General features: G+C 40.1%; 1 protein-coding gene across 1 annotated transcript in view; it reads left to right on the plus strand.

Moving 5' to 3' along the window:
• Nucleotides 1-22514, plus strand: part of ZFPM2 (zinc finger protein, FOG family member 2) — a 365079-nt gene that overhangs the window by 234449 nt on the left and 108116 nt on the right. Inside the window, exon 5 of the mRNA XM_087825159.1 lies at nucleotides 6401-6512. Within this exon, the coding sequence (XP_087681285.1) occupies nucleotides 6401-6512 (112 nt within the window). The remainder of the gene's footprint in view (nucleotides 1-6400; nucleotides 6513-22514) is intronic.

Consider the following 22514-nt stretch of genomic DNA (forward strand, 5'->3'; position numbering starts at 1 on the left):
GCAAAATTTGGATTCCCTAAGACCACATTCTGTCAGCGGTTTCTTGCTTAGAATCATCCTCTGTTCTTTACCTTTGGGCTACTTTTATCTCCATTAACCTTTTGGCTCGAGTATAAACATTTATTGAAGGCTACCTCCTTTTGTCGGTCCAGTAACTCCAGAGGTTAGTGAGAAGTGGATGCTAGTCTGACCTCTTTTATCCACATTAGATGATTCTAATTATTCCTAAGAAATGACACTTTTGACCCATTTTGTCCTTGTCAAGTTTGTCTAGTTGTAGACTGTCTAGCATGAAGCTCTGGGTTCAAAGAGTACCCAGGAGTGCAGATTTTTTAAAAACTTACAATGGGGGAGCCTCAGAAGCGCACACTATTTCCTTTCCTTTTTAAAACATTCCAGCTTCACTGAAATTCAGGGCTCCTATTATGCACCTTGAATTGATTTATTACCGAAAGAGACGGCCTAGATATAGATAAAGTGCAAACTTTAACCTGCAGAAACCCAGGGGTTATTTCAATCCAAACAAAAAATGATGAAAACCTTTGTATAAGTGAGAATAAGCCAAGTTTTGCTGAGGTTGCAAGTAACCCTAATATCGCAATGGCTTTTTGCATAAAAAACCGTTTCTTTTCTATGCTCCATGACCATTGTGGTTACCAGGGCTTCCTCCTTCCAGGCTTACAGGATGAATGCAGCAAAGGCAAGGCATCGTGGTGGTCCATTGGCTTGTCCAGCTTCTGCGAGGAAGTGACATGAGTGAGCCCTTGTTCCATTTCATTGGTCAGATGAAGTCATCTGACCACACCTAACTTTCAAAGAGACCTGGGCAGTGAAGAGTTGGAAATAAGTGATCAATGGCACCAATGACTACCACCACCTATAAACTGGATAATGGTTTTTGTCTTGACTTCTATGCTAATGACTACAAATATTACCAGTGCCTGAGAAATAGTAGGGATTCAATGCATGCTTTTTGTACATTTTTAATTCGTTTATTTATAAAAGTCTGCAGCAGAATTTGATGTGCATCCCCGGAGTACTGTATACTGTGTGGGTTGCTTTAAACACAAGCTTTGAGCTAGAAATTATCTTCCCATATCTCAGATGCGCATTGGGAAGTTCTGAACGTTCAAGTTTAAGTGATTTTTCCAGTCACAGAGCCCACTGGTAGCATGTGTCACAATTAAAACCTACATCATCCGACCCCAAGAACAGCAGTGTTCTTTCTGCTACATGTCAACTCCAAGGTCAGCGATGAGCCATGAAATGTTTTAAATTCCTAATTATAGAAATAGGAATTATTAGTCATCACTGTGTAGTTTCTCATACTTGAAAGGCACGGACATCAAACATATCTAATGATTTTGAATGACAAGGGAGGTTTGGTGTTATTGCCACTAAAGGAAAATTGTTTTATACTTTTGAGTACATTTGATGAGGAAGGTGTCATTTTTTTTTAACTTGAGGTCAGTAATTCTGAATGCCTTTTGTACTGGTTTTCTAATGCTGCCAAAACAAATTACTATACCTTTAGTGGCTGAAAACCACACGAATTTATTACATTAAAGTTCTGCAGATCAGAAGTCCAGTATGAGTCTCTCTAGACTAAAATTCATTTGTCAGGATGTGTTCCTTTCTGAAGGTTCTGGGGAGAATTCATTTTCTGCTCATTCAGGTTGTTGGCACAATTCAGATCCTTGAGTTTGCAGAACTGGAGTCTGCTTCTTTGCTCCCTTTAACTGAGGGCCCCTCCCAGTTTCTAGACCTCAGCATTCCTTAGTTGAGGCCTCAGCATGCCATCTCCAAATGCAGCAAAGGCAGGTGGAATCCTTTTAATGTGGAATCTCTTTGATCTACTGTAGCCTTTCTCTTTTGCTTAAGGACTCTTGTGTTTAGATTAGGTCTATCCAGTTAATCCAGGGTCACCTCAACATTTCTTGGTCCCAACCCTTAATCATATCTTTAAAATCCCTTTTGCCAAGTAAAGTAATATATTCACAGATTCCAGGGGACTAGCGTATGGACATCTTTGGAGGCCAGTTTTCTGCCTACCACACCTTTTATATCCGCTCTCTTTTCCCAACAAGTTGTACCAACTGTATTCTCTGTAGGATACTAGAGAAAGATCTTGGCCTTATTTTCTTCATTTCTGAAATTAGGGCATTAAAAATTGAATGTAAAGTTGTTTCCACTCTTTTTTTTTTTAATGATATAAGTCAAGTAAAGTTTTATTTTATTTATTTTATTTTGTTTAAAATATTACAGATGTCCCCTTTTCTCCCCAATGACCCATTCCACCCCATCTCAACCCCCTCCCCACTCCCTCTCCACACCATTGTCCATGTCCTTGGGCTGTGCATATATGCGTATAAATTCTTTGGTTACTCTCTCTTCCTCCACCCACCCGCCCTCCTCCATCCCTCTGATATTTGTCAGTCTGATCCATGCTTCCATGTCATTGAGTCTATTCTGTTCATCAGTTTATTAAGTTCTTTAGATTCCACATATAAGTGAGATCATGTGATGTTTGTCTTTCTCTGCCTGGCTTATTTCGTTTAGCATAATATTCTCCAGGTCCAACATACTGTCCCAAAGGGTACTAACTCTTGTATAAATCCTTATGATAGAGAGAGGCCTGGGAAAGTGAACCTAATGATCATTGTGAATATTACTGTTATTTTCTACTCATGGGTTTTGCTGGTATGCACATTTCATCTAACCCTGACTAATTCCTTCCTTCTCACACTGTAATCTTCTTTGGAGGCAGTCAATCTCTACAAAAGGTGACTTCTTCAGAAAGAATGACTTACCTCCTTAAAACTATAATAACTGGTCCCATGAGATTTTTTAACTACTTATTTGCTTTACAGCTTAGATAAGACTTTCAGCAAATCTTTGGTACATTTTTGCATTTGCTTTATTGATTTGGCGAAAAACAAATTGTTTTCTCATCAGTTTACTTTCTTAGTAAGTCATGTTCTACCTGTACCCAAGCATAATAAATGCTTCCAAAGTTTTAAAAGGTATTACGCCTAACTTACCACTAAGGAAAGATATTAGTCAATGATTTTTGTTTGTGCCACAAAATAAACTGCTTTAAATCTTAATTTACTCATGTACAAAGTGGAGAAAATGTTAATACCTAACTCTTGGAGTTGAAAATCAAAGAAGAGAATTCTGAGCAAGTACTTGAAACCAAACATTTAGCAAGTACTCACTAGATATAAACAGCTAATATTTTGAGAATAGCAATAGTAGGGTGGAAAAGGCAACTCATCCCTGTTTGCTCAGGACTTCCCAGTTTTAGCACTGAAAGTCCAACGTCTTGGGAAATCCTTCAATCCCAGGAAAACCCAGATGGTTGGTCACACTAGGAGTAGTAGTTTGGAAATAGAGTTAAATATAAATGTGGTCTCTGCCTTCTACAAGCTATTTGACCTAAAAGAAATTATTTAATTTTTGAGCTGCAATTTCTTTATCTGAAAATATATATGAAATAATACAACCCTCAGTCCTCCTGCTTAAACCATCTTTACTGGCTTTATTCTGCTTAGAGATTTCAGCACAAAAGGTTTTGCCTGGTATGAAGAAGTCTTTTAAGATCTCTTTCTAACCTGCCCTTCCAGACATACTTGCTATGTTCCTTTCTCTTATCAATAATGATACTAATAATATTGATGAAGATGGTGATGGTGACAGCTAATGTTTATCTAGTGCTTTCTACATACCAAGAACAGCTCTGAAGGCTTTACAAGAACTTAAACGAGCCAGCCGGTGTAGCTGAGTGGTTGAGCATCGACCTATGATCCAGGAGATCGAGGTTTGATTCGGGGCGAATGCCCAGGTTGCAGGCTTGATCCCCAGTGGGGGACATGAAGGAGGCAGCCAATCAATGACTCTCTCATCATTGATGTTTCTATCGCTCTCTCCCTCCCCCTTTATCTGTCTGAAATCAATAAAAAACTTTTTTTTTTTAAATAAAAAAGAACTTAAACGAAAGAGTCCAGAACCTGACTATTTCCTGTACACGAGACTGTCATATATTCTATTCAGACTATGACCATGCTATTACCAAAAATTGTAAATTCTTCCTGTATATCCTTTAAGATGCCACCTGAATGTCATCTCTTCTTATGAAATCCTCCCAGAATCCACAGGACAGGAATTTTTTTCTTGCCCTTCACTGACCCACAAAAAATTTTCTCATGATGTTACCATGCTACGTTTTGCATTATATCAAACTTTTTTTAATTTACCTGTATCTTCACCCCAAAAAAAGAAAAACCAACCCTGTTCATATTTCCAGTAGCACGCATAGGACTGTGTTGGTTGGTTGGTTTGTGAAATGAATGGAAGATCTATTGATTTACACTAAAAGATTCCCTAAAGAATTTAAGTGATCAATAGCTATTTTTCATATTATCTATCAAAAATTGTAAAAGCTCATTTACTGTGTAGAAATTCATGTGGTTTTAAGAACTGTGGAGCATAAAAATTAAATAGTTAAAATGCATGTCTTTCCCAGGAAATAAGAGGATATAGTATAAATGGAGCCAAGTGCCTATTGTTGAAATCTGTTCTTTAAATTCAGAAGAAGCCAGTGTTACAAGTAAGACCACTGAATCCGTCAGACACAGGCTTGCTTCCTGCTTGGAGAACTGCTGACCCTGATCTGTGGACTCACTGTTTTTCTGGTGGTTAAAGGAGCTGAAATATGCATAATTAAGACCTATTCTTTAATTGGATATGGGTCACTGTCATTTCAGATTGAAGAAACTTGCTTGCTCTCAAGTTGTTTTGAAAATGGAAATAAATAAAAATGGTCACTCAGACTGGTAACCATAGGGACAGCTTGATAACAGTTTTGCCTAGATTATTAAAAAAATAAATGATATAATATAAAATTACTTCTTTCCTATGGGGCTTTCAAACAACTGTTTTTCATGGTTATACTTACTAAATATTAAGATACATAGTTGAAAAATTAAGACTTCAAAATGACTTAACATGAATATGAAAAATCAGATGCTAGCATTTCTTACAATTATTCTGGCTCACCACCTCTTCTGTTGTAATATTTGAAGTGTTTTGTTCCAACTTCTTTTTAAATTCATCCATCATGGTTAATCTTTCCATTAAACTGTATGTTTTATGGTAGTTTTATTTCTCATGATGGAGTTGATACTTCAAGAAATGGGTCAGCATTCATTGTATGCGTGGTTTTTACTGTGGCTTCGCAGCTAACAATAGGCCTTTATCGTTGTCGCCGCTCGAGCGAAGCGCGTTTTCCCGATTCCTCGGAGATTGGAAATGGCAGGTTACCTGGACTCCCCGAGCGAATGCTTATTGGCGCCAGTTTGGGAAATTGGCGATAGCACATTGCACGTGGGCAAGCCCCCGCCCGGGCTGCCATCTCCTCGGCGGGATCGTATCTAGGTGCAAATGCAGCGCAGAAGTTACCTCGCGGCCCTCGCATTGCCCCCGTGCTGTGGTTTCTGTGACATTTGATATACAGGACATGGGCTGGTGACTGATAAAAGCCCGATGCCAGTTCGTGGGACTCACGAGAGTCCTGCTCAGCTTCCTCACGTCCTCCCCAGTTCATTTCCTGCCATGAACATTTATCAACAGAGTTAAAGAAATAACTTGGGTACCACACGGCCTAAAATGATGGACCTTTTAAGCCTCCTGTTTAAAATGTCCACTGGAAGCATTTTGCCAGAACTACGTCACTTGCCGCCCCCCTCCCGCGTCTCTCGGGTGGAGGGAGCTCAGTCTTGCCTTGCTCTGCATTTGAACTCGTTCGCAACCCTCTCGGAGAGCCTTGCTGGAGACAGCGTTTGGTGGGTCCCTAGCATTACTGTTATTTCAGGTACCATCGGCCCACATACCCGCAAGAAGCAAAGGGGGCTGAGTGGACTTCACTATTCATTCAGAATAAATTCCTGCTCTAATATAAGTGTTGCTCAGGATAGAGCTTTGAAATGGATCCTGATTCTTTAAATTCTTTCCTGTCTGTTTCAGGAAATAGCGAGATCCTGTTGATAGTCGAGTACAATGTGTCTAAAGTTCACTTCTAAACGCCCTGCTCTTTGCAAGGAAAGTCACCTGCATTCTCTTTATAACTCAGAGCCGCAAGAGATCTGTGTAATCTTGGAGATCTGATCCAGTATCATTTGGGGGGGGGAATCCTTGATAATAATTCTACCACTCAGATTAGGGAGAGCAGTAAAGCTTCACAGCTTCTGTCGTCTTAAAGAGATATCGTGAGACAGGGGACTAAGGACTTGGATTAGGGTTTGGGAGATTTAGTTGTTTGTAAAAATGAAATGATTAGTACGGTTATTATTCAGGTTTTTAATCAACGAAAGCAAATGGCATGTTTGTTATTTTTCTGCAGAAGGCAAAGGCTCAGGTCCCGATGGTGCTGACGTCTGGTCCCAAGTGGCTCCTGGATGTGACTTGGCAGGGAGTGGAAGACAGCAAGAACAACTGCATCGTGTACAGCAAAGGTAAAGGCAAGACCCTTTCCCTCCTTTGGAAAACTGTTGAAATCTGAGCATTGCAAAACCGCACCAGACGAGCAGGGACCGGGGTCCAAAGCTGATCCTTCCTTCCTTTCCTGTCGTGAATCTCTCATACCTGCATTGGCAGCAAAGCCTACTAATTTTTACAGCGTAAAACAAAAAGTATCATGCCATTGAATACTTAGTGGCGCGCACATTTCCCTAACCTCTGTTCATGTTTGAGTGGCCTGACGTGGCCCTTCTTGCTCTTGGTTTTTAGAGATGGCCGGTCTGATGAAATCCCAGCCTCCTCTCTCAGGCATTATCTGTCAAAACGCGAACCCCTTGTGAAATTTAGCGATTCCTGTCAATGCGGATGCGCCGGGAGGCAGGGCCTTCCAGCCAGTTTCTTGAAATCACTCCTGATGGGAGGGCCGCTTAAAATGAAACCATTGCGAAGACGGAATTCTTCCCTCTCTCCCGGTTGCCTTCTGAAGGGCAGGAGGCAACCGGGAGAGAGGAAGCGGTGGCTTGCAGAGCTTTGCCTTTGATTTGCTCAGTGTGACATCAACCTAGACCCGTCAGACAGCTAGGCCCTGGCTACAAAGGAGCCGAGCCTCAGCTCCGCGGTGGCATAGCCTGCGACTGGCTCTCCAGAACACGGCCCCCTCCTCGTGTGTGGTGTGGTTTGGGGCACTTTTCTCCATGTTCCAGTTATGGACCCGAGCTCTGCACTTTGCCAGTGAAATCCCTAATCTCTCTCCTTTGTAAATATTGCAAAACCTTGTGCTTCTCATGTTTAATTTCTTTTAGCTTTCATTTTTAACCAAATAGACCTACTGAGATCAAAGATTTATTTGCACATTGAACCTAGAAACCATGAAAGCATACAAGGGAACAAGAAAATAAGCGCCCCTATCAATGTATTAACATATAAAACACTAATCATAACATCAAAGACTCTTAAAAACTTGCTAGAAACAATTACAACTCGTTCCTATAATCATTACAATTTGTACACTTATAAGAGGATTGCCTTTAAACTACCACAAGCCTTTGAAAGTTGAAACACCGGAAAGAGGGAATTTTGCAAGCTAAGAAAACAATCTGCACAGCAGGATCTGATTATATTCTTTCTCCTTCTGTAATTGCTGGTCCCATACCCACTATTTTCTAACCCTGAATACCTGCGGTATGCTGCTGTGGGAGCTTTTAGCTGGAAGAGAAAGTCGATTTTCCCAGAGTATGTCAATGTGATCTATCAAAGTGGAAAGAAATAGTAGGGTGAGCCAGCCTCCCAGTGCCCACGTTCAGAATGCAAACCTCCAAAAGGTAGCTTGGAATATCGGGTCGGTTACTGGGAGGAGATTTTTTTTGCTGTACAGTGTCTTAGCTCCATGATGGCCCTGTAACATGGACAGACGAAGCAAGGCAGTGGCTGTTCTGTCGTAACGCAAATCGTCGCATCTGTAGATCAGGCATTCTTCTGGAAGCGGCTATTGTTGCATTGTTATATAAGGAAACAAAATTCTAATTCCGTGTTCAGTGGAGTGCTTTATGTGTTTGTATTATGGTTGGATATACCTTAAGCCTTTGGGCAATAAATTTTGAGTAATTTATAGAAGCTTATTTATTAATTAATTAACTCATAAAACTATGTGCGAGCCTTGTTCATGGATAGTAATAGTCATGTGTACTAAGCACCCCCGAATCCTCACCGTTGCTACTCCCAGACCAAATTGTACAGATTTCTCTCATTGCTCTTCGTTGCCTTGGTTTATGACCATTTTATGCATTTAGGAAGAGTAAGTGCAAAGTAGGCTCTTTCCTCCCTTTCCAATCTACTCTGTTTTTACTGAGGGCAAGGACTGTGCCTTAGTCACCTTTCTATCTTTGACATGCTGCTTATTCAAAAAAAGCACTAAATAAATATCGATTGGTTGACTAGATAAACAAATAATGAATGTTTGCCAGAGAATATAATAGACACTTCATATACTATGAGGATGAACCATTTGAATTGCTGCCATTTAATAGTTTTTATCCTCCAAAAGGCAATTTGATATTGTTCACCTTACAAGAACAATTGTAAGGTAGCAGGGACTGCAATAACTATATATACACTATTTCATTTAATCATCACTTAAACATTCCATAAGGTAATTAATATACTACCTCATTTTAACAGGATGAAATTGAGAATTCCTAGGGTAAGTAACTTGCCATGGTCACAGAGCTGATATGCGCAGTGGTTGATGTGGAGTTTGCATGCACATTGGTCTAACTTTGGGTCTGAGTTACACATAGTAGAATATGCTCTCCCTGCACCAAGCTTTTAAACAGCTCAGTGAGATGGACAGGGTTTTTTCAATTTGACACAATTTGACATTGTGACTTAGAGAGGTAGGATGGTTGTCCTGGGTCATGAAGAGCTAACAACGGAGCCAAGTTTGAATCCAGGTCTTGACAATTCCAAATCCTGTACTCTGTGTCCTATAAGTAAACCCTCTCAAGCCATGCAGACCTTCATGTCCAGAAACACAAAGAGTTTATATTAGCATGGAACTTCCCAGAGAGAGAGAGAGACAGAGAGAGAGAGTGTGTATGTGTGTGTGTGTGTGTGTTTTCTTTCCAATGGACATCCACCGGAATTAGTGCTCTGGGCAACACACTTGGGAAAACTGCTGCAGACTCTACTCTGATCTCCTAAATGGGCTCCAGAGGCCTGATGTTAATTCCTAGAATTCAGATTTCCTTTGGAAGGAGAGGTAGCTCACCTAGAGTATGTCTTCAAGTTCTGTGAATACCTTAATATTCTGGGATTGTAGTAGGGATCATTCGAGTCATGGAAAATGTGGCCCCAGGAAGCACTCCTACCAGGACCGGTGGGCTCTGAAGCCTTCTGTCTTCACAGCCTGGTGGCATGGCAAGCCTCCCCAAAGCAAATGAGTTTTGTAGGTGGAAGGATTTAGCAATTTAGATTTAACAATATTGACTTGAACATCTCTAATGTGTGAGGTATTTTCATAGTGGATATGTTATTTTGGGAGGCTCTTGTTTTCAAGGGATAGAAATCCAAATGAAGTCGGCTTGTGCAAAAAAAAAAAAATTTAAAGTGCACACGTGTGTGCCCGTGAGTGTTTGAGTGTGTCCCTGTGTATGTGAGTGTGTATGTGTGCGTGTCTGTGTGTGTGTTAGGAGTAAAGGAGTTCATCTGCTCATGTAACTGAGAATCCAGGGAAATTCTGGACTTGGGAAACACCTTAATCCAGTTGTTCAAACCCTGTCCCCAGATTGTCTCGCTGTCTTCTGCCCCTTCTTTCTTTTGTGGGCTTCATTCTCAGAAATATTCCTCTCAGGTGGTGGGAGGCTCCAGACTTATTCTACCAGCTCAACAATTCAGCAAAAAGAGAGCTTTTCCGGGTTTTGATTGGGACGCATCACATACCAGTCCCTAAACCAGTTCATCACTATGACTCTCCCTGGCTGACTACAGCCGTCCTTAGGGCCAACGAGGAGAATTATCCCCACATGAGCCACTAAGATGGACGGTAGATAGTTCCCCAAATGAAACCAAAGTACTGTTTCCAGACACACACAAAAATGATTGCTTGTTGGGCTACATCCATGCACCCAGATTTCCTTATTTGGTTTTCTAGCTCTGACCCTACATGACTTGTGCATTCTATGCCAAAATCATTATTATACGATTGGGCTGAGAGCATATTAGCACGTATTTACAAATAGGATGTGAGATGCATATATGTAGTATTTTTAAAATATGCTTTGACTGTAAAATTTTTGATATTTTTTATGTTATGTCGATAGAACACTTTGTGTAACTATTACCATTTAAGAGACGCACTTCTTGAAGTATTATTAAATATGGGCTAGTAATAAAATTAAATATAATTATAAAATTTTCATTTCCAAGGTGTTCATCAAATAATTATTATAAAATTGTATTATATCACTTAGTGCTGTTTAACAGGCTGCCAACATCTTGTTTTATCAAAGTAAAAAAAGTATAATATTTGGCATTACTGTTATAATCTGATGTACTTTTTTCCTGCCTCGACTACCCCCTGCCATTCCAGAAAGTAATTAGCTCATCCAGACATTGATGGACCAGACTTGTTGGGTTGTCTGTTTTTGCCATTATTGTCAACAGACTCCAGATAATTCTAATTTACTTATCTTCAGTGAAAAAAGACTAAAAAGCACTATGCTGAAGTTAAAGGGCGGTTGCTAGGGGGTAGGAAGAGCAAGGTCTGCCCACTTATGACTAAAATCATGCCTGTTGAGCATTGGAGGGTGTCCTCTTTTTTTATTTTTCAATTACAGTTTACATTTAATATTATTTTGTATTAGTTTCCGTTGTACAGCGTAGTGTCTTCTTTTCTCTGTAACGCTCTGCTCTTTATGGCTGTCGCACAGCATGGTGGCCTTTTCCTCTGTGAAGAGTACATTGCTTTAATTTGAGTTTTATGTTTCTGAGTATTTAAGATTAAGCCTGTAGCGTGGGGGTTTATTCATTCAGTTCACTTCACAGAAGGAATATTATTTAGCTTTTCATGAAGTTGTTACTTCAGAGTAGCCACATTCTCTAGGTACCCAGATGAAGAGAAGAGACATTGTGAATCCCAAGAGTGGGAAAGCGTCAGGCTAGCCCACTCTCGCCTGAACCACAGGAGAATTCTCGCTCTGGCCGGCAGTTCAGCTGGTGAATTGTCCTCCCCATGCACCGAGGTTGCAGGTTCAATTGCCAGTCAGGGTACATAATAGAAGCAACCAATGAATGCATAAACGAGTGGAACGACAAGTCGATGTTTCTCTCTCTTTCTCCCTCTCCTTTTCCCTCTCTCTAAAAATCAATCAATAAAAAAATGAATATTCCTCTGTGAAAGCACAATATCACTGTAAAAGCACTGTTGCTCATAGGTAACTTTGGGCAGGTCATTTTCTCTCTCTAAATCTTGACTTTTCTCAGCTGTAAAAACGGAATAGCAGTGGCTGTCTCACAGGATTTTGGGGGAAAAGCACCTATTTAATAACTGTGTATGTTATATCAATATTATATTGCTGATTATCTTATACTCAGTCCAATTTGCCCTATAGTCATAAGTCAGTACAAATTTAGAAGAAATGAAACCAGGCCTGCATGTTGATATCAAGCAAGTATGCAAGAAAATGTGGTCATCTGATACAAGATTTATAGCCAAGAATTCCCTAAGTCCCTTTCAGTCCCTATGAGCCCACGGTATCTGCAGGGAACCACATTACAGAATCAGGGGACTAATGCCTTTGCCAGAAGATATTATTGGATAATTTTTTTTCTTTCGGCCCATGATATTTCTGTATTTAATGAAAGTCATAGAAAATGCTAATATAAAGATGATCACGATGATAATATTAACACTGGTAATAGCAGTTATCATTTATTAAGCACTTGTTATTCTAAACACGGTACGTACATTTTCTTATTTACCATGGCAAATGCATGATGTAAGAAGCATTTATATTCCCACTTTACAGATGAGCAAACCAAGGTTGAGATAAGTAAATAGTTGAAGGATATATAGCTCATACGTGATGAAATTGGGATTCAGTCTTGAACATATTGTCCTAAAAACCCAAATATATAGTTAGCAGAGTTTTGAAGATAATGGTTGCAGGTTATTGCTTGTCTTTGCAAAACTGCGTACGATACGTTTATCAGCAAAACTTTTTGTCATCCTCTGGCTTGGCTTAAAGAGAAAGTGTTCAAGAACTAGAACAGCAGTGACGGCAGTACTTTTTCTAATTTCTCTGTTGCTTTTAAGACCACAGCAATTTAAAGTCATAGAGGAGACCAATCTCAAAGTCATTCATGATCATCCTCAAAGTTCTGATTTTTCTTGTTTGCGCAGATGTAGCCATGCAGTTAATTCAGTTAGGCCTGTATTGATTGTCTGCTGTGTTCGCGGTCCTATACTAGGCACTGTTGCATTAATGACAGATTCTAATACGGCCTATCTTGGGTGAGCAACTTTCTGCACACTGACTAAATTGATCAAATTTTCAAAAGAAAGATCTTTCATTATAAGAATTCTTGCAAAAGTCTGAGCTATTTTCCACGTTAAAACAGAAGATCTGTTGCATGTTACTAGAATTTTGAAACAATGGTCTTGTCTTTCGTGGCGGCCAATTGTTAAACTAGCCTACAAGTTAATGTGCAACTTTATCTAAAGGGCCTAATATCATAGAAGTAAGAAACAATAATTTAGCCCTGCTGGTGTGGCTCAGCAGGTGAACGTAGACCTGTGATCCAGGAGATCGTGGTTCGATTCCCAGTCAGGGCCATGCTGGGGTTGCAGGCTCGATCCCCAGCAGGGGGCTTGCAGGAGGCAGCCGATCAGTGACTCTCTCATCATTGATGATTCTCTCTCTCTCTCTCTCTCTCCCTTTCTCTCTTTGAAATCAATAAAAAATATATATATATTTTAAAAGAAACAATTTAAAGGGAAAAATGTGCTTTAAATAAAGTATTTCCATTTGGTAATTCATAGAAAATGCATAACTATTGTCTATTTTTACCGTATTCTTAAAAGAGGGTGGGTGCCTGAACCAAATATTTAACAGCAAGAATTATAAAAGCATAAGGCGATTAAGTTAGCTAGTCACAGAATTCCAATATTGCTTTTTAAATGACTTCGGGATATAGGAGGTACTGAGGTTATTATCTGTTATCAGGAATACGGGGGAATTGTGCAACTGGATAATAACCAAACAAACTGACACAATGTAAAATTACATTATCAGTGTGTTAAAACAAAATTGCACCCTAAAGGAGTCCGCATGCCAGCTCAGAGCCGCAGTGTAATTATGCTTAACTCTGATAATTAAAATACAACAGAGATCAACAGAATCATTTTCATTAAGAAAATTATTAATGATGGTGGTATAGCAGTAATTGATTGCAGAGCACCACAGGATAAGGCGATGCCGAAAACCCAGCGTGTTTCACGAGCATCGAGGCTTTCTCCGGTTATGTTCTGTAAGAACGAGAGATGTTCTGGGGAGCCAGCAATTTATTATGCCTGCTCTAGGAATCAGTGCTTGTAAAAAGGGCTGCTTTCGAAAACCACCCTGTTGAGTTCAAATTGTCGTTTCTGAGGGGTGCTTAAGGTCAAGCCGAGTGACCCCACACGTGACTGTGTTGTTTACAATAGAGCTTGTCTGTTGCAAATTGCAGGATGACAGTGGTTTTAGCAGCTATCCTGCCTCCTGTCATGTCTCTTTTTTACTATGCATTTGCTTTTTTTACAGTTATGTGAGTGATTTAATGATGTTATCCCAGTCTGCTGCTGGTCAGACCCAAGAGTTTATGTCCTTAGTTGTTATTAATGCATGCGGTGTGATATGAAAAAAAATACACTTGTTCTCCTATCACATCGCTGTGAGTTTCCTTAATGAAATGTTGGTAAATAATCCTGCATGATAATATTATTAATTACCTTATGCTGTCATATGTTGAAAAAAAATATATCCCTGACTACCCTGGATCCATGCATGAATGAAGCTTCTGTCTCTTAGGGGTAAAAGCCCAGTTAGGATGTTGGCAGATAAGTCCTAGGAATCTACCAGGGTTGTAAGTAGAAGAATGAAAACCAAAGAGTGAGGTCTTTGGAGAGGTGACTCACTATCACGCAGGTAAGTTAGCTTGTCAATCGGAGAGATGCCGATCTTGAAAGCTACCCCCACAAGCATCTTTGTCAACTAAAACGGGGGACAACTCTTTAGGGTAGATTTTTCTCAGAGGAAGATACTGTAAATACTTCTATAGAACAATGTATTACATAGCAGAAAATATTATATGATTCCAGGTGGAAAAGCAGAATATGAGGTGTTAAGAGCCTAATATGATTGTAATTCTATTAAAAAGTATATGCATTGAGAAACATACTGGAAAGAAATACCTCAAAATTATAAAAGTATTCCTGTAAAGGTGGTAAGATTTGGGGAGCTTTTTTGTATCCCTCTTTTATAATTTTCTTCACTTTGATTATGTTTCTTATATAACTTTAGAAAAGTATTTGCAAATGAAAATCACTCTTTGTCTTGACTCTGTTCTCACTCTTCTTTTTATACAACCCAAACTAACAGGAACAAAGGAACCTCCACCTTGTCCACAAAGCGTCTCTCATCCGTAGAATTTGAATTATTTCTTAGTGATATAATTATTTTTCTTTAGTGTCTCTATAACTATCCTAACATGTTGTTTCATGAGATGATTTCCCAAATAACATAACTGTAGTTGAGCCCATGCGTTGTGCGTGATCATACCCAGGTGTCATGAGGGATACAAAGGACTATGACACATCCCCCTGGCTTAAGGAGTTTACCAAAATACCTTAATTGATGAAGGTTGCATCCTACTGGGTTCAGGCCTCTGTAGTCAAGGCAAAGTTGATGGAGGGTGTGGAACTGTGGTTGGCAAGACTTTATCTGTCAGGGAAATAACACTGGCAGATACACCCATCTAGAAGATAGTAGTCAATCTTTCACTTTATCCACTTAATGCCTGAGTCTCACAATTTTTCAACTCCAAATGAGCCTCCCACCTCCTCACCCCACCACCATCGTCCTCCTGTCCACCAGCCCCTCCTGTTTTTCTCCCAGGTGGCCTGACTTCGATTCCAGGGCTCATGATTCGAATCACCCTCTTGTGCTCCCTCACCCTTCTCTCCTTCCAGCCTTTACCTCCATTCTGCTCAATCCAACTTTCCACTTTTCTCTGGTCAGAAGTTAAAGTGAATTAAGAGTTGTGACCTGCTTAGAATAGCGCCTGATTCCTAGTGAGTGCCGTATAAACCTGTGGTCAAAATAAGACAAATGAACCACCATGACCACCACCAACAAAACCCAATGCTGGCTGGTTTGCATTACATTTGATCACAAGATGGATAGGAGCCCTCAGTGTATGTAGCCTGCCTAATACAGATTTATTTCCCCGATTAATCTTCAGGTAACTGTTTCAGACTTATGTCTCCCCAAACATATAACATCTCTTGTTAGAGGTTGACCTTGCTTCTTGTTTCACAGAGTGGAAAACTGGAAGCACCCATCACCGTCCTGTGGCTTCCCATCACAGTTAGGCTGACACGGCTTGTTCGTGGAACCAAAGGTGGCCCACTGCTTTCACACCTAACCGCAGAGCAGAGCAGCAGGCAGAGACTATCAGCCTGCAAAACTTAAAATGTTCACTACTTGGCTGTTACAGAAAAAGCTTACCAACTCCACACTAAACCTACAGAGTCATTACTTTGGCCTCACAGGCCCTGGATGATCTGCCAGGGATACCTCTGTGGTTACATTTATGACAGCTCTCCAACTACTCTGTTGCAGTGGCACAGGTCCCCTTGCTTTTGCTTGAGAATACAAAAAATGTCTCTGCCTCAGGGCCTTTGCACTGTCTCTCTCCCCACATTGCTCCCTCTCTTACTGTCTAATGTTGCCTTCCCAGAGGGTCTGCCTAACCACTCTGTCTCTCTCTGTCTCTCATCACCTCTGTATGAGTCAGCTAAGGCTGCTATAACAAAACACCATAGACTAGGTGGCTTAAATAACAGATACTTATTTCTCACAGTTATGGAGGTTTGAAAGTCCTAGGTCAGGGTACCGGCAGATTCGGTGTCTGCTGAGAGCCCTCTTTCTGGTTCGTAGATGACTTCCATCTTGCTGTGTCTGCACGTGGGGAGGGGGAGAGAGTGAGTGAGCTCCCTCCGGTCTCTTCTTAGAAGGGCACTAATCTCATCAGGAGACCTCCACCCTGATCACCTAATTACCTCCCGCCCAACACATTGCGGGGTGGGGCTTCATCATAAAAATTTGGAGCAACACAGAACATTGAGGCCAAAACATCCTCTTTCTCATCTATCTTCATATGACACTTTAGCCTTTAGTAAGAAATGTTAATGCCATTTGCCCACCCCCTAGAATGAGAGTTATTCAAGGGGAGGAATTTTGTGCGTTTTTAAGCTGTCCTTGGTAGCATGTGGCGCTCAGTGTGTGCGCGTTAACTATTTATGAATGAATGACTGGCTAAATGAATGGTTGTTTCTTATTCTGTCATGTGGAAATCAATATAAGATGTGCATTAATAATACTCCCACAAGCATCTCCTTGGCATTTGATCAATTTTCTGAGAGGTCCTCAAACTTTAACTTCGCTATTGAATTTTAACTACCATATTTATAATTAACAAGAGGTCTTTCTTGTTCTCTGACAGTTTTTTTAAATGCCTTGCTCTTTTTAAATGGATACTCTCTAATCTCTGAAGATAGAAATTGGAAGGATGTTTAGGAAGTTATGTGTCCCGTGCCATGTTTCTTACTTTCCTAGCCTATTTTGGTCCCTGTATTTAGTGTTGAAGCTTTCCTCAAAAGGCTAGAGATCCGCGAATGTCTACTTTGTGTTTTAGGAGTGGGGCGCTAAAAGCCAAATGCCATACAATAGCATGAACAGGCAGGCGGTGGGTTTTGCATAGGGTAGTAGGGTCACAATCTAACCATTGTCCTGAGGTCCCCAAATAATGGTATAGGTAATTTTTTAGTCTTAGCGCGATTAGCTTCTCCAGAGAATGCCAATCTTACCTCTGAGATTTATGAATCTTGCAGCCTGCAGTTTGAGGACTTAGTGGGCAAAAGGGACATGGTGGTGCGTTGGGTAAGTCCTGAGTTTTGAGATTCTAGATGTTCCCTTAATCACCTGACTCAGGTGACACTTTAGCATCCCCTTTGCTGAGTCTGTCTCTGGATCTGAAGCCACTCTCCAGTTCTGCAAAGACTAAGCCTCCATCTCCAAGCCAAGTGGAAAGGGGGTGTCCCTTAGCTCTATAGGGAATAGCTGATCATGTGCAGCTAACGGCTTCTCACTCAGATGCCAGCCCTGCAAGGCATAGCCTCGCTGTTCGGCCCACCTTTCAAGGCCCTGGGTGTCTTTATTTCCTGATTTCTTCTGGATTCTGCAGAACAAATCTGCTTGCGTCTTGTTGACCTGCTGCTCTTCTTCAAGTACTTGAATGTCTGCTCTCTGTGTTCTGCTGTGTCATCTTTATCATTTTCCAGCTTCCAGATTTTGTTGACTTCTGATGCCTATTCTGCCCTGTCTCTCTGCCCTCATCATGTTTTTTTCTTTACTGTCAGTTTAGTGAAAGGGATAGAAGTAAATGCATGTAATTAATTCTCAGGAGCCCTCTCTGCTTTCTTTCTTGGGCAAGCTTCTGCACAGTTTTGTGCACTCATTCCTTCTACTTCTTCAATTCCAATGTCTTCTCCTCCATCTAGTTTCTACCTTCCTGACTCCATTGAAGTGACTCTTTCACAGGTCCCCTGTGGATTTTGGTTACCAATTTTTCATTCCACTGGGCTTGATCTGATTGTCCCTTTTCATGCCCAGTGACAGGTGTCTCCATTGTCCATCCACTAAATATTGTCATTCTCTTGTCTTCTTTCTTCTCATTATATTTTCCCTAGATTATCTCATCTATATTTTTAACTACTCTACTCCTTCTAGCCTCATTTCTCATTCAACCTCCACAGATACCCTGTGCTCCAACTTTCCTCATTTATTTTAAGTTTCTCAAGTGCCCATTGCGTGTCTATATCTGTCTTAAGATATCATGTTTCCTTGGCCTAATAGGCTTCTATCCACCTTGATCATTGCTAACAGGTGCTATGCAAGATGTAGTGTGTACCAGTGCCTCTGAACAGCCTTCCTTGCTCTACCCCCTTGGGACAAGCTCCACCCCAGCCTGCGCATTGTCCCAAGCTGGATGTGAACACCTCAGATGCAGTGACTCCATGTCTCACCTCTGTTACTCCACAGACAGCACATAGTACACGCTCACTGAATTTTGAATTCTTATTTAATGGCTTTTATGATGCATCATTCAACAGAGCAAGCTCTACTGTAACTTGATGTAGTTTTAGAAATTACTAGTGTGGAAATCATTTGAAAATTCAGTCATTGAAACACTACTCTCCCCACATCTAGAAAACTATACCATCTTAACAAGCTTTTAAAATGCTGAGGAATCTGGTACAAGAAGATTTCTTTGGAGTGTCCTATATATACATAGCATACATTGTACTACATCAGTTAACATGAGGGTGTAAAAGAATTTGGAAAAATTAAAATCTATATACGTGCAAAAGATGCTGTAAAACTGTAGCGTTTTATTTGACATCTTTGCACAGCAACCATCCTAAGGCATTGGCTCACTGTTCCTGGGCAATTCTTTCTGGATCCACTTTTTCTTCTCCTGTCAAACATTAACTGTGCCTGTTGTTCTAAGCTCTTCACTGGGGGAAAGTCAGCCAGATCTCAAGAGTCTGCCCTGAGACCTGAAATTGGAAGCTTTTCATTTTATTCTTGGTATATAAGTCAACTCCATTTTTTGAAGGCTATTTTTAAACTTAAAAGGTCACCTTATATGCCACGACATACAGTAGTACTTCAGAGAAGATCTATTCTCATTAGTCTGTCTGAGGTCTATGAAGACCGCTAGACAACAGTGGGGTCAACCAAGATAGTATATCGTGGTGTTGCAAGCAAGAGTATCCCAACCAAAGGACTGGAACTGAAATACATACATTTAAGTAAAAACAGATAAGATCTCTCTACCTATCTGTTCATGTACTTCTGTCTGCTGCCCATTGAAATTCAATGAGAATAAATTACTTTAAGCCAGTTTTTCCTCCAGAAATCTAGTATTTATCATCAGTGTCTGGCCTCCGTTGTCAGTAAAGATTTTCAAGAATGACTGCTCTTTAGTTCAACACCTTTTACTTTGTGTAGTCTTTCAAAAAAGAGACGTCTCAGAGGTTTCTTATGAAAACATTTTCAGAATACTTATCTAATACCTCCAATGAGGAATTTATGGTTTCATAATGAATTTTAGACAGTGAGTCATGTATGATATTTCTACTCTCCTTTCCCCCCTAAAAAAGGCATAAAATTTATCAAGAAACTAGTAAATAATAATTTGGGGTTTCTCAATGTCAGAACTAGTTTTGTAATGCAAATAAAGTCTTAAGTGTCTCACATATCATTTCTGCTACCTTGTTGAGTGATTTCTAGATTTAATTGTGTGTTTTTCAGTCAGTCAGTCTTACCCGTCAAGTCCAGAATGGCTTGATCTTAAGTCTAGGGAAGCAAAAAAAAACTTATGAAAGATATTTAGGCCAAGCAGTATTTTAGTTTTGCATTTTGGCTGGAGATATAGATAAGAAAGATAGCTTTCTATTCAATGAGATGAAGTAAGGAGACAATGGGTTTGAGAAAATGGACAAGTTACTTTCTATCTTATCTTTGGCTTTAAAGGTATGATTTTCGTTAACTATCTCAAAGGAAATTAAGATGGTCATCTTTATACACCTGTAAAAGTGAAAAGTGATTACTGAAAAGATGGCTGTTACATGAAATTTGGGAATTGCCTGCTCCTCAGTTCATTGAAATATTAGTCAAGTACCCACCCTTTGCCAGGTAGGAAATCTGTTAACTTTGGCGATACAGTCAAGTTATGTCTCACCCTGGTGTGATACTAGGGTATAATTTTGTTCATATCTAAAGTAGTCCTTTAAAAAAAAAAAAAAAGTGGCTGGTTTTTGCAATATCATATGTGCTTTGCCAGTGAGTGATATGGCATCAGCTTGTCAGAAATGCAGAAACCCCAGGCCCCATTTAGTCCTACTGAATCCAGATCTGCATTTTTAATAAGACCCCAGTGACCTTGTGCACGCAGAAGTTTGGGAAGCCAGGCCTAGTAATGCCTGGCACTTAGCAGAACATACACTGAGGGGTAGAAACGGTTAACTTCATAATATACTCGTGTAATAACTCGGCGAGACTTGTGAATTTATCTGCAAATAACAAACACAGTTGTAGAGCATGAGAATATCATAAAGGAAAAATAAGACTGTTGAAAAGTTCTTCCTGTTTTGTCTTTAAATCCACAACAGCTTGAGCGCTATCTTTTTTGGCACTGCCCCTCATTCCCACAAGTGGGGTTATAGGAGAGAAAAGAAAATGCTGTCCTCTCTTTAATGGGAACATTTATTGCTGGATTTCCCTTCTCTCTAACACCTCCTAATTTATATTAAGCATTAAATTGCGGTGCCGTTTCTTTTCATGGCGAAGATGTCCCCATGCGTGTTCCTTTAAATCAATCCATTGTTATTTGGTAAAACAAAATGCTAAGTAAGTACTTAGGGGAAACACAGGCCCCCTGACCCCTGGCCCTCTCTGGAGGCTCGCCTCTGTCATCCTTCCTGCACAGCCAAAGGGGAAAGAAGGGAAGGAAAATAACAAATTTGCTGAGCCACACATTTCAAGTTGTCGACAACCCCATCCACGAGAAAACAGAGGAAAATATATATGCTCTCTGTCCTGTCAAAAGGCGTTCGCCTTATCTTGAGAGACTGTCAGGGCAGGAACATCAGTGAATGGACAGGAGTCTATTAAATTAATAAGCTGCTGGATGGTGTCTGGAGAGTTATGATGCTCCATAAATCCAGTTTGATCATGGTGGACGAGTTTAAATCTGCAGGCTTCTAATACACAGCCAGCTCTTGGATTGGATTTGAAGTTTTGTGCCGGAGACACAGAGATAGTCCTGCACCATGTGAATTAAGATTTATCTTTTTTTTCCCCCTAGACTTTTTTTTTTTTTTTTGCCTTACACTACTTACAAAAATGAAAGCACCTTAGGGATCCTAGCAAATGTTACTGCTGGAAATGTAAGAACTGTTGTCAAGGTGAAACCGTGACCTAGAAGCCTAAAATCAAACCTTGGTCAATCTATTCGAGCAGCCCCATCAGAGCTGAGATGAAAAGGTCCGCGTGGAAGGAAAGATGCCTGAACTTGTCTATAACCTGTTTTACAGTGATGCCCGTCAAATTCTACTCGTCTATATTTATGGCAGAAAGAAAACTAATGGTGTCAGATCTGCCCAATAGTAATAAAAATATCAGGAAATATTTTCTTCACCCCATTAAATAAAGTCCCTCTGCTGTAGCCTTTATTGTGATGTAGGCTTATTTGAGTTTTTGGCATTCAACCATTTTAAGCCAAAGAACTGTTTTATTATTCAAACAGATTCCCAAATAAACTATGAACTTTAGGTTGAGAACAATTTATTTACATGGGACTGATAAATAAAATCCCTGGAATAAAAACAATGGAATTTGTTCAGTCATAAAACTCTCCCTGTTAAGTTGAGAATTTTATTGCAGTGGTTATAATACTCAAACCATGAGGAAATTGTTAATTACGTGTTTATTTCATCAACTTATAATTATGGTTGTAAAGCAAAACTTTATTTTCTTACCATGGACCATATTTATGTTAGAAAAATCTGGAATAACCGACATTGCTTTGTTGTAACCAATGCTACATGCCATTGCAACATATTTAAGTCACCATTAGAAGACTTATTGTAGAATCATCCAATTAACCCAACTCTCTCCTGTAACGAGGTGTTAAATCATTGCGGAGAGTGTGCAGAAGGAGAAAGGAGTCCACCTGCACTTGGTGCTCAGTGTATACAAGGCCCTCCTGGACATCGAATCATTAAACACTGACAAATAGCCTATGAAAGCAATGCTGTTATCCTCAGTTTTCTAATGGAAGCGTGAAGGTTTTTAGAGCTTAACTAACTTCCCAAACCAGAGCTAACAAATGACACAGTTCTAATTAAATCCATCTCTGCTTTTTGTTCACTCATTCATTTATTCAACACCTTTTTACTGAAGGCCTACTATGTGCCAGGCAATTATCTAGGCATGGGAGTGAAAAAAACAGACAATTATCCCTGCACTGGTGAGCTAACACTCTTGGTGAGAGGGCCAGAAATAATCAGTAAAGAGATTCAAAGGTCCAAGTTGTTCTCATACACACACACACACACACACACCCCCTCCTTTACATAGCACCAACTAAGTAAAGTTGATTGAACTCCTTTGGGT

Source organism: Miniopterus natalensis, chromosome 16, assembly GCF_054644295.1.
Source record: "Miniopterus natalensis isolate mMinNat1 chromosome 16, mMinNat1.hap1, whole genome shotgun sequence".
NCBI lineage: Eukaryota > Metazoa > Chordata > Mammalia > Chiroptera > Miniopteridae > Miniopterus > Miniopterus natalensis.